Source organism: Numenius arquata, chromosome 3 (genome assembly GCF_964106895.1).
Source record: "Numenius arquata chromosome 3, bNumArq3.hap1.1, whole genome shotgun sequence".
Lineage (NCBI taxonomy): Eukaryota > Metazoa > Chordata > Aves > Charadriiformes > Scolopacidae > Numenius > Numenius arquata.
In genome coordinates this window covers 69,330,747-69,348,070 of record NC_133578.1, presented here as the reverse complement: position 1 = coordinate 69,348,070, position 17,324 = coordinate 69,330,747, and the positions used below count along the sequence as shown (strand labels likewise).

General features: G+C 41.7%; 1 protein-coding gene across 1 annotated transcript in view; it reads right to left on the bottom strand.

Annotated features, from left to right (window-relative positions):
• Positions 1–15,639: 15,639 nt before the first annotated feature.
• Positions 15,640–17,324, bottom strand: part of TG (thyroglobulin) — a 155,906-nt gene continuing 154,221 nt past the window's right edge. The window contains exon 48 of the mRNA XM_074144697.1: positions 15,640–15,755. Within this exon, the coding sequence (XP_074000798.1) occupies positions 15,640–15,755 (116 nt within the window). The remainder of the gene's footprint in view (positions 15,756–17,324) is intronic.

Sequence of the window (17,324 nt, the reverse complement as noted above, 5' to 3'; positions counted from 1 at the left end):
TGAAACATTGGCCCATCTCACTAAAAGAAGGTATATGCCTTGGGCCTTTGTCTTGTGCTGCTCTCTGATGATTTTTTCCATACTTTTGCTGGCAAAATCTGGCAATCTAGCCTGTTCTGCATCCCTCCCTGCTTGTAAGGTTATTCCAGGTAATTTAAATTTCATAAAGCTTTGTCTGAGATGAGACAAGGCTGGGAGATCAGGCACACCTAAGATACTCAGATGAAATGTCTCCATTTTTTCAACCTAAAATTCCAGGAGCTAAGGCTGACCTATGTCAGATGTCAGATTATGATGTCTGAATTTAGTAAGATAAACTCCTCCATTGGTATTGTCTCTCAGAGTGATTTCTCATTGTGCCTGAAACACAGACAACCCTTTCAGAAATCAGTGGTACCAGTGTAAGGCGGTATGACATGTAAATCAAGAAAATGGGGAAAATAAGGAAAACTATCCTTAGCAAGTTTCCCCAGAAAAAAATAAGTGCAACAGGGAAATCATCACTGGAATTGCTCACAAGGATCTCGGGGAATGGAAAGACTTTAATAAAGGAGCGTTTGTAAACGGATCAATTTATCCACTGCAGCCACTCACAAATCCCATTTAGTTTTCTTTCTAAGCCTGGCAGTCTCTTGCACAAGACGCTGTAACCAAGGTTGCATGGTTAGACATTGAGTGTTAAGGACAGTAGGCTTTTCATTAAGGGTGGTTTGCAAAAACATCCCATTTCCAATGTGGTGTTCAGCCTCCTAGATACATCTAAAATGCCTACAACTCATGTAGGATCATGCATTATTAATTATTTGATTTCAGCCAGAAGTAACAAATGGAATGTACTAAGATAAAATGAGAGTCTGCCCTAAAAGTCTTCAACCTTTAGTAGGGAGGGGTGATCATTTTGTCTTCAGCCTTAAAAGGGTAATTGTTATTCAGTTCCAAAACTCTAAGCACCGACAGTCTGAGCACTATTTATCAATGTATTAAATACGTCTGACAGTGGCACAAGATTTTGAAAAATATTGCAGCCAGGGCAGTATTACTGATGTCTTGTCTGTTACTACAGGTAACTGGGAACAGTAATCAACACTAGTGATGTGATGACAAGCGGAAACATCCAGAAGTGGATGTCTTTTTCAGTAAATTTTCTCTGAACTTGGCTGTGTAAAAAATTGGAGTAAAGGGAACGTTCAGCTTCCAGGTTTCCAGGTTATGTTAGTCACACTGGAATTAATAACACTTAGAAACAGAACACCTTCTTGAAAAAATACAGATTTAACTGTTGTAAAAATGATAATTTTTTCGTTGATGCAGGCACTGAACATAATCGAGAAGAAATCTGTGTTTCTCATGTGAGAAGCCCACAAAGCACAGGTAGTCTCCAGTACCTGCATTTTCTGGGTTAGGGAACAAAAGGATCATACGGCCATAGGCACAGCGGAATTTCCATCACAGCAGACCAGAAACCCATGTTTTCGCATCTCAACAAGAAAGAAAAAATGAACACATGCCTTGGAATTATGAAACTGTGGTTGAATTTCCAAGAAAGCTTAGCAGCTGTGATTGAGCCAAATGCCTCAAGCCAGGAATCCTGGTGTACACACATTAGAGGAGGAGAGAGTGTTTGGGATGCTTGTGGCAAGGAATGTCTTCAGGCTCAGGGAGGTCAGTGGGGCTGCTCAGAGAGCGGGTCAGGCTACTGGGCTGGTGCAAACAACGTGTAACAGGGTTTCCTGCCAAAGGGATTACAGCAAAAAACAGTTGGAAATTAACATTTCACTAAACAAAACAAGACCTCCTTGACATTTCATGCATTCAGAACTGACTGATGTTGATGAGCTTTAGAGTAGTCAGGCAATTAGGAATCCCAAGAAAGAGTATTCTGAAGAAAAGGCCCCAAACCTGAAAAACGGTTGTGACATGAAAACTCATCTTCAAGAGAAAGGTTGGGTTGGAAATGGATCTTTCAGCTGCATTTTCTTTAGTCTCTTGTCCTTTTCTTTGCTCCTTCTCTGTCTCAGGCAGACACTCAGACACAGCCATGAACATGGCTCAAAGGAAAAATAATTCTTCGTATAAAAGACAAAAATACTAAGAAGAGAAAACCAAACCTTAATAAATCTTTCACTTCACATTTTGTTCAAAATTCATTCAAAGCTCTGTCTTCAGGACAGGTGAAGAAAGAGGATAGTGGAGATAAATAACATTTTGACTGACATGTGGACAGCCCTTACAGCAGATGGGTCTGTTAGGATTTCACTATGATGGTTCTCCCTGGGAGGGAGCCAGTCTGAGTTGGGAAGTCACCTGCTCACACCGGCATCTTAGGATCTCAGAGTGGGATTCCTCTGGCTACATTGGGTTGTCTCACAGGCATCCTTTAATGGATGGTGATCAGTCAGCAGACTTTTAGGCCGTAAAACATCTGATCCATGGGATGCATCAGCCCTGGGAGAAACCCTTAGACCATGCCCTGGGCTGCTCTGCCTCACCTGCAGGGGAATGTGTCCTCTGCCAATACCTGCAGGTAATCATTCCTTTCAAAAGGATCCAGGAAAACCTACTCCCAATTTTTTGTAATTTATGAGGGAAGAAGAGAGATGTTATTAGCAAATCTCAGAAAAAGGAGCCATTTTCTGGAGTTATTCACTTCTTTCCATTTTCTACAGCGGCTACACCTGTTTTAGTGAATTAAATAAAGCTAGGGCCTGTCTCTGGCCCTGAGTGAGTGTATGGTGTGCCCCTGCCCAGTGTCTGGCAGTGGGGCTGCCGGGCGGCCTGTGTGTGGAGCGGCCGGGGCTGCCCCGTGCCGGACACAGCCGGTCCCAGCCGGTCCCAGCCGGCTCCAAGGGCCCCACCGCAGGACACAGCCGAGCCCCTCAGCCAAGCTGGGGGCGCCGGGAACGGGGAAAAGAGGTTTGGGAAAGGGCGGAAGGCGGCCCAGGCAGAGGAGGAGGAAGGCAAGGAGGGAGCAGCAGCAGAGGGAGCCCGAGGGCGCAGGAGGAGGAGGGCAGGAGGTGCTGCAGGCCCGGAGCAGGGATCCCCTGCAGCCCTGGATAGACCCCGCTGGAGCAGAGATCAGCAACATCTGTTATGTCTTCCCTAGATCTGAGCTCAGAAAAAAAGTATTTGGCCAGTGGATTTTTTTATTTTCACACCATTGATAGACATAAAAGTGTCAAGCTCCTACCTGTCACACAACCCTTAAACTTTGTAGACTTTAGGGGCTGTAAGTGAAGGAAAGCATCTTTCCTTCTCTTCCCACACATCCTCCTCTCCTGGGTTTTTCCTAGGGGAGTGGGACCAGGTCCTGCTGGTCCTTCATCTGTGATAGTACAAAGTGGTGCTAGGGGTGCTGGATCTCCCCTTGTCCCACCTCACTCCGTGCCAGTAAGAGATCTCTTGCACTGATGCATCTTTTGTGTAAAACAGGCAATTGCTCCTGTGTTTCCTGGCCCTTGATTATCACCATCACTTCACATCATCCTCTCTTTCAGAATTACTAGTTCTGAGAAACCATAAACAATATCAGTGAACACAGGAAGAGGCAACAGAAGTTTTTTGTGTGGATAAAACTTTTCAAAACACTCTGTAGATGAAGATTGGAAAGGATCGAGGTCATCCAGACATTTAGAGCAGTAGTGAAACACCTGGCCCCAGATCGTCTCTGATTTCTTGCAAGATGATGAAAAATGAGAACCCTTGAACAACTCGCAAAAGCAAATGATTCAGGGACTCCTGTTTTCTGCAAAGGCTTCTTTTTTTTTTTCAGTCAGTTAAGGAGAAAAATGAAACTTGCATTTTGTATTGTGCTTTCTGCTCTTTGGAAACAAAGAGAGAAAATACCTTCTATTTCAAATTACTGGTCAGCAGACTGAAAATTTCTGCCTTGCCCTTCACAGTGGAGTGTGACCGGAGCCTCTACAACAAAATCTCCTCAAATAGCCAAGGGTTTATGCAAGAAGGAATACATTGACATATCCTTCCTCTTTTTTCTCCTTTCTGCCTTTTGTGCAGCAGTTGGTTCTATCAACACCTTATTTTTCTTCATTGAGAAACAACTTTTAATCCCAAAGGACCCCTGAATGGAAGCCTGAGGCCTTTCAGAGCTTCAAATGTTTGTATTCCTTAAGCAGAGAAGAAAAATGAAAGAAAAATTCAGCTCTCCGTCTGAAGACTGTGTCTGACTCACCAGCTACTGGACGACAATCTGGAAAGTTTTAAACTCTCCTGACAGTTTTAGCCATTAATAACTGAGATGATACATGCTTTTTGGAGACTGCCAACAACCTCATCTGTCACAGCCTTTGGTCAGGACTCTGTAGATGATTTTTATGTCACAATGCTTCTGTGCAGAGGACAATTCAGTTAATCACAGAATCACAGAATCTTCATGGTTGGAAGGGGCCTTTGAGATCATCGAGTCCAACCACACAAAAAAAAAATAACAAAAGACAACAACAACAAAAACCCACACCAAAAAACCCCTACAAACAGACACAAACCAACAATCTCGGGCGCTAGAGCATGCCCTGAAATGCCATGTCTACACGTTTCTTAAATACTTCCAGGCATGGCGACTCCACCACCTCTCTGGACAGGCTGTTCCAGTGCCTGACCACCCTCTCAGTAAAGTAATTCTTCCTAATATCTAATCTAAACCTCCCCTGCCGCAACTTCAGACTATATCCTCTGGTCCTGTCATTATTCACTTGGGAGAAGAGTCCAACACCCACCTCTCTACAACCTCCTTTTAGGTACTTGTAGAGGGCAATGAGGTCTCCCCTCAGCCTCCTCTTCTCCAAACTAAACATGCCTAGTTCCCTCAGCCTCTCCTCATATGATGTGTTCTCTAGACCCCTCACCAGCTTGGTGGCTCTCCTAATAAAGTTGTTCACAAGAAGGCCTGGCAAAGTGTGGGGGGTGTGTGTGGAGGGATACCTGGCTCCAGAGCCCTTGTCAGCTCATCCCAGCACTGGTACAGAAACTTCCAGGCCCTTCAGAGGGATCATGCTGTGGATCCATGGATCCTTACATGTCCTGCAATTTCTGTAGCCATAAGCAAGTAGAATGGTGCTGTTTAGAAGAATGCCATTCAAGGTCAGGCTGGACAGGGCTCTGAGCACCCTGATCTAGTTGAAGATGCCCCTGCTGATTGCAGGGGGGGTGGACTAGATGACCTTTAAAGGTCCCTTCCAACCCAAACTATTCTATGATTCTATGACTGACAAACCTGCTACTGCTAAGTGCTTTTGAAAGTTTCCCTTTAGCTACCAATGGTAGTCTGTGTTTTGTGATTTAAGGTAAGAGGTCTTGATGCAGCTTTCAGTGGCTGCAAGTTATTTCTGTACTCATCATATTTGCTGTCTGTCTGCAGACATTTCCCAAAAGCTGTAATAAAAAATGACATCCCTCACATGCCACTAACCCCACATGTTCAGATTTACAGCCAAAGAAATAGTGCCCAGTAAAGTGTGAAGCCACTGGGACAAAACAAATATTTAAGAGTAAATTTGATGCTCTTGTATTGCAAAAGATGCACAGATGATGATGCACAAGAGAAAGCCTGCAAAGTGTTACTGAGCATTGAAAAGTGGTGTAAAGACTTCATCAGTCATGGGAAACAAGTTACACTGTATTTTAGTAGGGTGAGAAGATATTAGGTGTATGTGTGTATATATAAAATGCACTTTTTCCTATTTCCTAACTGAGACTAGCACATGGTTCATGCCCAGAATTTGCTGAAAATGCTCTGCCTCGGGCTATTGTTTAAAACATACTAGCAGGTGGCAGGAGATATGCACTCCAGTCATGCATCGCACTTGAAGGGAGGCTTGGCAAATAGCTAATTGTTTATGAATCATAGAATAACAGGTTGGAAGGAACCTCAGGGATCATCTAGTCCAACCCTTCTTGGCAAAAGCATGGTCTAGACAAGGTGGCCCAGCACCCTCTCCAGCTGAATCTTTAGAGTCCGATGCTTAGGAATCCACCACTGCCCTGTGGAGACTATTCCAATGGCTGGTTGTTCTCATTGTGAAAAGTTTTCTTCTTATGTCTAGTCAGAATCTCCTCAGGAGTAACTTTCAACCATTACCCCTCATCTTTTCCATGTGACTCCTTGTAAAAAGGGAGTCTCCATCTTCTTTGTAGCCACCCCTTAAATACTGGAGCATGGTGATAAGGTCTCTCCTAAGCCTTCTTTTCTCAAGGCTGAACAATCCCATTTATTTTGCCCTTACCTGTTCACTCCTCCCATCAGGGAAGACTTTGACTGGACGCTAGAGAGATCTTTGGTGTGGCTTTCAGTGGGAGGAGACCTCAGCTTTGTTTGACCCTCTATTTTCTTTCAAAGTACACAAAACAGAACTTCAGGCTGCTTCCAGGGCCAGACACTTTCTTGGCCAGTTGCAAGAAACCTTCCTGATCTGGCTGCAGTACAAGCAGTCAGAATTTCACTTGGATGAATTGTTCTAAAACAACATCTCCAATGTGTTAGGCAAAAAAAGGCTTTTCTTTGATGGCAGCTGTGATGCAGGTTTTTTTTTATCTCAGCACACTTTTGTTCACAGACCTATTTACTGTGGTGGCTGAGTGAAAACACTGAGTGGGAATTAACAATGTCTTAGGCACCACTACAGTGCAGTTTTAATTTGTTTATTTTTTTCTCTATACTATTACCATTAGATTTTATCTACTACCCTTAAATGTTGCTCTCTGGGTCTATGAATCAGCCCCTTTCTGTGGAGCTCCATTCTTTTAATTAGCACTAAACTGACTCCCCAAGCACCTTTTAACGATATAAACACTATATTAATTTTGAAGGGTTTTTTTTTCCTCTCTTTATTTTTTTCTATTCAAAGTCATCATAAACTGTGAAGTAAATTTCATGAAAAATGAAGGTGGAATAGCTCCAGGTTCCCCACAGCAGCAGGACAACAACAGGTAACAGTACAACTGCAAAGCACAGTGGGTAAAAAATCTCTGTTGGGGTTTGCTGCAGTTAAGGACAGCAGCACAGCACAGAAGCCAAAATGTGCAGGGACTGGATTCCTTGCTGAGTACCAGCCACCTGGAGAGAAGAGGGGTGCCTTGCTGGGACTTTACAATGCACCCCAGCTGTTGGCTTTCCATCAGAGGCTCAGACTGAACACAGGGGAGAAGAGTTGTGTGAAATGAATATGGACAGTGTGAAGAAATAGGGTAAAGTGGAGATAAATAATTAGGGGTTAAAGAGAACAGAAGAAACAGCTGCAGAGGGGAGTCTGAAGTGGGGGCAGGAAGGAGACTATGTGCTGGAAAGTTAAGCCTCAGCAGGCCAAGGAATGGCTGCAGATATAGAGCAAGACTCTTCCAGGACAGCATTTCCTGTTGACTCAGAGGCTGTGATGAAACCAATATCAGTTGGGGAATGTGAATTTCTTGGAAGATTTCTATACTGGCAAAAGCACCACTATTGTCCTAGAATGGTTTGGGTTGGGAAGGACCTTAAAGATCACCTGGTTCCAAACCCCCTGCCTTGGGCAGAGATACCTTCCACTAGACCATAGAATCATAGAATAGTTTGTGTTGGAAGGAACCTTTAAAGGTCATCTAGTTCAACCTCCCTGCAATGAGCAGGGGTATCTTCCACTAGATAAGGTTGCTCAGAGCCCCATCCAACCTGACCTTGAATGCTTCCAGAGATGGAGCATCTACCGCCTCTCTGGGCATCCTGTCCCAGTGTCTCACCACCCTCATAGTGAAAAATTTCTTCCTAATATCTAATCTAAATCTACCCTCTTCCTGTTTGAAGCCATTACCCCTCATCCTATCACTACATGCCCTTGTAAAAAGTCCCTCTCCAACTTTCATGTAGGCCTCCTTCAGGTACTGGAATGCCATTACAAGGTCCCCCTGGAGCCTTCTGTTCTCCAGGCTGAACAACCCCAACTCTCTCAGCCTGTTTTCATAGCAGAGGTGCTCCAGCTCTCTGATCATCTTTGTGGCCCTCTTCTGGACCCGCTCCAAAAGGGCCATGTCTTTCCTGTGCTGAGGGCTCCAGAGCTGGAGACAGTACTCCAGGTGGGGTCTCACCAGAGCGGAGTAGAGGGGCAGTAACCAAAGGAGGTGAACCACTGGCACTGGCCTTGGGTCACTGACAGACGTACAAAAGGGGAACGTGGGATCCTCCACCAGATCCAGCCTGGTCAGCCGTGGGGAACTGCATGCACAGGAGAGCAATGAGAATAATAATGGGAAGGCAAATTTCACCCAAAAGAAAAAGTTGTAGATTAAAGTAGTAGATTAGGTTTGTCTGGGCAGATCCCATGCACCTGATCCCAGGGAACCAGGTTTAGCTTTCTAGGCCTTCCACAAGGCTTTATTGATCTCCAGTCTGTCACACAATGGCCTTACTGAGAACGAAGCATAGGCCAATAGGGCTATTTTTATCATATTAAAATGTTCCAAAAAGGTTTAAAAAAGCATGTAAATCTGGAACTGGTTTCCAAGGTGGAGAGTTGTAAGATTTTTTTTTTTTTTTTGGTGGAAAATGGCTTCTCAGAGAAAGTGCTCCTTTTGAAGCATTCGTGGCATGTTGGCAAAGGAATAATTCATTCCCTCATAAACACAGTCACCACTCTGAGTGCAACTGGTGTAAATCAGGGTATTTTGCAGGCTCTGCCTCTGCTGGCATTTCTGACTTCAGCCGAAAGGCAGGGCCATGGCTTTTGCTAGAAAGATCACTGCCAAATTTAAGAGCTTCAGCTCTCATTCAGGCATTTATTACCAGGCATGAGAGGAGTGCAAAGTGCCATGCAAGCGATCTGAAGAGAACACTGTCTGTCAGAGTTTGACTTCTGTCTGTCAGCCCTTTGCTGCCTTTGAAAGCAGTCAGGCTTGTGGCTGTATGTTTGACTGCATCGGCTGGGTCAGAAACAATGTCAGGCTGATCATTTCACTGGCTCCATGGGAGCCTGTCTCCTGAGAGTGCTCGTCCCCGATGATTCCCACAACTGGGCATGCACCCCTTGTGTCATGATATCCAAGGGGTTCAGCCTTCATCTCACAGCACAAGTCCTGACAGCCCAGGAGGCTGTAACAAAAAATGTGAATAAACAGAGTATTACAGCCAGAGAAACCAGGTCATCAGCCACAACTCTGGCAAGTCTTCAAAGTCTTATTTCATGTCCGCGTATTATGCAGTATTTATGTACAAGGATTAAGGATAGGACAATGGATATAGCAATACGCTTAGCTCCTAAGGCACTAAGTTAGTGGCACTAAGGTACCTAAATAACTTTGTGAATTTGGACCAAACAGGGAGATGGCATAATGGTCTCTTCAGCACATTTTGGGAAGTGACTACCTCCTTTCTGGATGCTTAAACCTCTACAGGGTCCCTCCCTGGTGACGTCCATCCTTCCCCTGCTGTAAGCATTACTGGAAACACCCCTATTATTTCTGAACAAAGTGCTGTTAGTCGCCACCCCAGGCTGATCTACACCCTATGTGATAGGATCTGACTTCTATAACTGCTATACATCTTATCCCTGGTGTGAATTGGGATTTTGAATAAAAAACACTCGTTTGGAGTTTTTTTGCACTTTAGGCTGGGCTTGGGTGTTGAATGTAATGATACTGGTTTTGCCTATTCCTATTCCAGTTTTGGTAGTTATAGAGTAAGGTAATCAGCATCCAGCCCTTCACATTTGACTTTTCACTCCACAGATCAACCATTAATTCAAACTTGCATTCACTGTGTCTTATGATACAAGTACCAAGCAAGCTCTTCAGAGCCAGAATAAATCCCTGCCTTGCCTAGATATCCTGTTCTTAAGGTACCTAAACAAAACACTTTTAAACAAAACACTTTCCACTGAAAACTCATCCTTCTATTATTTAAAATTAACATAATTGAGCAATTCTGATGGTCTAAATGTAATTCTTTTTATGAGAGACTTGAAATGAAAATCGTAGCCTTTCTGATGTTGGTAAATTATTGTTTTTATTATTCTTCTATTCCCCCTCAAAAAAAAAAAAAAGTAAAAGTTAAAAAATCAGTTTGTCTGCATCCTGCAGGGTCACAACAATCTTAGAGTTCTTTACAAAGTCCACTTTTTCTTTCTTTTTTTTCTTTTTTCTTTTCCTCCCTTTGCTCTGAGTTTTTGACCAGACTTTAGTTTTAGCCTTTCAGCCGAGGGGTTCTCCATTTGCTTTGCTATGGAAAGGCAACTCTACTTTACACACTCTCTGCACATGATGCGTCAATCTGTGGGAGCTGAGCTGAGAAGAAACAGCGAACCTCTTTGCTCATCAGCTTGGGCTCACGTTTCACTTAAACTGCCTGACACATGCAGACCAGATCACTGTCTTCAGTGGCACACATAAAATGCTGCTGTAAACTGCTTGTGACTCTACTGACTTCTTTTATATTGTTGCAAAACAGGGGTATGTGGCATGAGAGAGTACATGTATGGTAATAATGAATAATGGATATGAAAAAAAAAAAAAAGGTGAACTTTTTTTGGTCTATCTTGCTAAAAATCTTCAATCTTCACCAGGAAAGCTAAGCAAAAGGCTAAATTCTCCCTTCACAAGCCATGTACCGCTGCCAATTGCAACAGTGCTTTTCAATGTGGACATCCGCTCATTATGAAAGGGCCAAGGCTCCTAAGCAAGCACTGACCATTGCACAGATGTTGGGTGGGGTTTCCAAAGCCATAATGGGAACCGGGCATCCAAATTCCCTATAGGGTGGTGGGATCTGACTTACAGAATTCCTTAGTCAGCTTTGAAAAACAGCTGTAATGTTTAAAAATATCCAGTCCTGGCTGACTTTGATACAGTGGCCTACAAGATACTATCTAGCAGCTTCGTTGACTTTGCTCTCTAGCCTTTCTGTAGAGTGATTGCACAAAAAGCAGCCAAGATAAACTACTGAGACATTACCTCTCATAGTGTGATAGCAGAATACATAAGCAATAACAACAGTAAGGAAAAGGAGGTCTCCTTAAAACAACAAAATAGCAGCTTTTGTAATGATTCAAAACCTGTGCTGTGAAATGTGGCATTTCTACATCCAATCATACAGCCAGCCTCCTAAAGAGTGAGTAAATTTGGCAGGAGTTGTGATGCAAAAGTGTCTTAATTCTCTTTGACAGCATATCAGCTCTCAGCTGAAGTTCAATGAATTTTAGTCACTGCTGGAATTGAAGGGTCTTCCTTGGGCATCTGGAAAATTAGAAGAGGGAGCTCACATCATCATGACTAAAGGCCACGTGAGAGGATTCACGTGTGCAGTGGCAGGAACTAGTGACCTCTCAGCTTTTGGCCAGAAAAACGTAATGGAAATAGAAAAAGTTGAAAGCACTGACTATAACACTTCCTATTAACCAAATTCTCTCCCCACCTGAAACTTATAGAAAATCCCTGCTAGGAGGGTGTCTATGTTTCAAAGACCAAATGAGAACCATGTGGAGGATCTTTGCCTTTGTGATCATGTTTATTTTTTTAGCTTCATATGGGGAGGAGCAATGGTCCATAAATCTATAATTACTACTATATAAGCCACTGCTGTGTACTGTAGTTGGAGCAAGTTAGAGAGAATATGAGCCTTTCATATAACACAGAGCATTGGCTGTGATGCTGCTATGCTGGAAGATTGGGTCGATAAATTTAGCCAAGAGAATTACACGATGTCGGTCCCTGCAACAGCAGGAAAACAACCGTGATGTTCCAGCTGTATGTGTCAAGTACTTATGAAAACAATTAACGTTCCAGCATTGACATTTAGTCAGTTGTTCTCTTTCCAGCTCTGGATGGTAAAATCTTTCTAATACTCTACATTTTTTTTCTGTTGCCTAATATCTCTTGTGCAAAAGAATCACACAAAATGCTGTAGGTTAGAGATTCAAGCCTTAAAATACAACATAACTCACCTCCTTATACAGAAAGGTTCTGATGGCTTGTCTTTCAAAAAGTTCAGATTAAATAACTTAATTGGCATTAACTTGGTTTGTCTGTGTGTGTGTTCACAGGGAAATTTCAAAAGATGCTTCCCTTCTGATAAATTATAGCTATTTCCAGCAAGCAGGAGGAAAGCATGGCTCTAGTCAGCCTGCTTCTGTGCATTGTTTCGCTACCAGATCACTGAAGCCTTTGGTATTTCAGCTTAAAGCACAATGACCTAAATAGTCTGAGAATGTATTTTTCTTAGTAAGAATTATATGTGGGAGCAGACTTGGCCTCTTGGTATCATTAAGGCTAAAGTCTCCTGACCTCTGTCAGCCAGCCCACACATAGGCTTTTCTAATTAAATCTCCTTATTGGATTTGACTGGGCTATTTCTAACTCTTCCCATAAGAAAGAGTAGTAAAGTCAAGAAGGTGATCAGATTTACAGCCAAAGACTGGATCACTTGTACTGCTGCAAAAGTCATTTCAGATTTCAAAGATGCTTGAGCTTAAGACCAAAGATGGAAGATGGGTGAAATACAGCATTAGGTGAACACATGGGATCATGAGACTGCATTTGTCTGCATCAAAATGCACCACGGCAGAAGCAAGTTAAAGAGGTATGGAGAATGAACAGGACTAGCATAAGGGAAGAAGAGGGTGCAGAGAACAGGGAAAGAGTATTGCTTTTACAGAGGAGGAAATAAACAGTGGGCTACAGAAAATAGCGTGAGGGTTTCTAGGAAACCCAGAGAGAGAGAGGATGGTCTAAAAAGCAGCATCCAGTGCAACAGGCCAGGTTTGGGGCAGTCAGTCACTAATGAAATAAAGATGTTTTACAAAATTTCCATACTTAAAAAGGCACTTTTACCAAACTGACAATCAAGCTGGATACCTCAGGATGGGGTGACCTAAAAGCCAGCTCACACCGACCTACCTACCAAGCCTACCAGATGGCCAAGACTGTAATTAGGAGGCTACAAGGCTAAGCTGCTGAGTTCCTAGCTCAAAATTAAAACCTTTTCTCAAATTCCAGAGACATATCTGGGCTCAAGGTGGAGCTGAATACTGAGTGGGGAAAGATTACGTATTTGGCTTCACTAATATGAGTCAATAGTGAAGCCTTTTAATTCTAGCTTCTGTTTACCAGCTCTGTGGGCAGTAGATTAGTACCAGGGCTTCTGTGTACAATAATTAGTTCTCAAAGATATTTAATTTTGTATGTTATATTTTATGCTTTATGATATTTTGATGCAGAAGACAGTATGTTCACAGTGTTATGAAAGGAACCCTGCTGGACTGAGCATTTCCTGTTGGAGTTATTGAATTTATTGGAGGTATTTGTTTTTTCTTATGATTTGATTCTTTGGAAGCCAAATGTGTTTAATTGCTTTTTGGGAAGCTGGCCTGTTTGAAATGATACTACCGAAGTTTGTATGCACAACAGGGAAAAAAATATTTATTTGCATTTCTTTCAGTGTATACTCATCTACATAAAATAATAATAAAAAAACATATGTTTATAGTTTACTAGGATTTAAATTATTTATTGCATTCAACATTCCAATGTTCATTGTAATAGCCTCTTTATGTCTCTTTAACAGGAGCTATGGGATACTGGGGATTCATCAAAACTTTTAGTCTCATGGCCCATTTTCCCTCAAAGTGATTATTTGACTTAGTGTAATAATACAACCTGGCATATGGCTATACTGAGCCTTTCTGCACAAAAAATAGCCCATTTAAGGTCAGTATTTCATGGGGATTTGCCTGATGTTCTGGGGAATTTGAGTTTTTGGAAGAGTACAGTGCAGAAACGAAGAACATTAGCTGAGAGAGGATGCCTCAGTGTTGGGATTGAAAGACAGGAGGACCAGAAAGCAAAGTGACCTAAAATACTTTTAGATGAGTTATAATGCATTTTTTTACTGGACGAAGAAGAACTTCTTCACATTTCCTGAAAATGTGTGTATATACATATATATACAGACACACACATATATGAACATACATACATACACATATATTATAATAATAAAAATTCACAGAACTATTAGGGTCAAGCTAAGGAGGACAAGGATGCTGTCATTGTAGAAATTAGGTTACAGAACTAGAGAAACCCACATTTCTTTAAGCCAACTCACTGTTAAATGAATATGAAGTATGCTATATCAGCTTTGGGTCTTCCCAGGGCTGGAGACATGCACAGGACTGTCTGCATACATGGACACATGTAAAATCATACCCATTATTAAAATGAGAGGCTTTGGCAGGGTGCATTAAGTTTTAAAGAGAATCTATTAGACATCAATTTCCAGGAGCAGTCTCAAAAGAGGAAAAAGTAAACCCAGTCTTGGCCAAGGAATCGGCACTGCTTCATCTATAGTTACTGCAAAGAAAGCATCCTCTGTGAGCTATATGGTTAAGATCTGGGATTTTTAAAAAGTTCTTAAATTTTTTTTTTTTTTTTAATACTAGTTAGCTAGCATAGGTAAAGATGATAGAAAACACAGTTTGATTTCTCTGTCTTTACTTTTTTATATTTAATCAGTTAACAAGCTTCTTGATTCTTCTGTTATTTTTATTGTTTATTGAACAGGATGTAAGTATAAGAACTATGAGTGTTGCACAGTTTTTCTTCTAGCTGGTAAAATCTTTGGAAACCTGGATACATGGCAGAGAGCAGTAACTGCTCGTGCACTGGCAAGGGTCCTAAGCAGCAAACAAACTTTATGAGCTGTTTCATTGAATTATTTCAACACTGCACAAGAGGGTCCTACTGAAATCAATGGAAATTTTGCTATTAGTTTCAGGGCAGTTTTGATTTCACTTTTTGTTCTCAAGTTTCATGAATATCTGTGTGATTTACTGTAAATTCAGGATTATCTGTTACCAAATGATCCCAGCAATGAATTAACAACCTAAGACAGACTACCTTCAGAACCATTAGAGATACTCTATGATGCACTTTTCCTTACACTTCCAAAACTATTCTGTATCTCACCTTCTCCTTACAAAAGATAAAGGACAATATATTCCAAGCTTCAATTAACATATGCTTTGTATTATCTCTGTTGTGTGTTGTGCTTTACTCAAATGGTTTTATACATCTTTTCACAGGTGATTATGAGCTGAATATACCATGTGCATGTGCCTGACTTAATGTGATCACACTCAATGCACACTTCTGGTTCCCTTCTCACATCGTTCTTCCTGGATCCCACCCTTCCCCATTTTGAAGCTTTTTCATTTTCTCCAGAATGCCAAACCAGGCTCCCAATCCTATCAGCAGCTTGTGATAAGATGAGTAACAAAAAAGAACAAGTCAGTTACAGCATCTAGCAAATGTGAGCCTCATCAGCTGAGCAACTTCTCAGAGTTTCAATGTACACCATTTTCTGGCTGGTGGTACTACAATGTGTTGGCATTTGGGTAGTTGCAAGAAAAAAGTCCAAGTACTTTTGTTTTGGTTTTACAGTTTTATTGATACTTCATTTTTCAAATTACAGTTTCTCTTAACTTAAAATAAAAGCTGTAGCGTCTATTTTGTGCCATATTCAACAATCTTCTTGAAAAACTACTTTTCTTGAAAGGTCTACTTTACTTGTTCAGAAAGTTAACTAAAGGAAGCAACTTGTTCAGCTGGTGTGACACAGTCGCATGGATGTACAACTGTGAGACAAACCCATCCAACAGCACTGATTTTCTATCTGCTGTAAGACACCTTGTCTCCCAGTGGCTGGCTTACCCGGGAGGTAAGTCCTTCACTGGGAGCTTCACTAGGGATGTTTTCTGCAGGTGGCTCTTCATTACTTGTACTTCCTGAAAAGACAATATAATTAAGATTAAAATAAATGTCATACCTTTGATGCAGCAAGCTAGAAGTTACACACTTTGTCAATGACACTTAAGAGCCTTTTTATGCAGCTATAAGTGTTCAGGAAGCTATTTTTCTCAGTTTGCAGTCCATTTCCAAAATGCTTTAGGGAAATGGCAGATCACCTAATGGTAATTAAGTATCATGCTTCCAGCATGCTTCAAATAACTGCCACTGGAATGCATAATAGCTTGCACTCCACTTGTGCAAGACTTATTCACTTTTTTGTATTGTCTCCTGATACTTACCTACCAGGCAGGAACTGTGGGGAACATTATTTTTTTGTCTGTCTGGAATACATAAAGCCCCAAGTACCTGCCTTCGACACATCTTTTCTTCCTTATTCTTTACCTTTTATGATTTTAGTTTTCCACTCTATTTCAGTAGTGCAGTTGCCTCAACAACACCAAGAAAGTCTACTGATGGGGTTTATTTAATGTGTCCTAGCCAGAGTGCTCCCATTGCTGCACAGATGTCGCTCATGCTAAAGGAATCTGTTTTCTAGTGGAGATTTCCAAAAAAGAAGGTGTGAACAGAATGGGTAAAAGATGAACGCTAACCACAACATTCCTGATTTGGTCTTCATTCAAGTCTTCACTATGGACACTGTTGCTTTATTTGGACTCTTGTGTGGCTACACATGGTGTCTCAGAGCTAATGGAGAAGGCTTCAGCTTTTCTAGCCATGGAATTTTGTACAGGTGAGGTCCCGTCTGGCTAACTTGGACATGTACAGTATGCCTAAATGTCTAAATTTAGGCTCACGAGTTAGGCAGACAAGATTTCACTTTGGAGACACTACATGTATCTCCTTCTCCCGTGTTGCAACACTGCTTGTGGAGGCACTTATTTTAGGAGGACTGGTTCTGTTTAGATACCAGTTGGATGACAGGGAGATGTAGACTGGATCCAAGTCCACCTGTTTGGGATGCAGTGAGAGGCCTGTTAATAAAGGGACTCATTGTTAGGCAGCACAGTCCACCACACCATGCAAGGGGAATTTTAGCATTCAGACATACTGTCTGAATATGCATAAACATTCTGGAGCTGAATTTCAAGTTGTTAACACATTGCCTGGAAAAAGCCATCCACAGCTTTTTTCCACAACGGCCACTTTTCTTGTTTCTCGTTTTGATGTTTCCCATGGAAACCATCATGATTCAGAATATAAAGCATGTCTTTGAAATACAACCATGAGAACTCCCTTTACTAAATCCAAACATTTTCAAGCACCATCACTTTCATAATTCCCCAGGTAAACTGCCGCCCAAAATGCCAACTTTACAAACTGGTTTCAAACAAAACTTCAACAGATTTATAGATCATCTGCAATAAAACAGATTCAAACTTTCCTCCATAATTTGTAAAGGCACTGCCAGTAAATACCATGAAGAATCATTGCATTTATGACATTACTTTTGTTAAATAATCTTCAATTATGACAACATAAATTTTAATTATATGCCAGGAACAAATGATACATTCTGTCATTAAATATTGCAGTTTGATCACAAA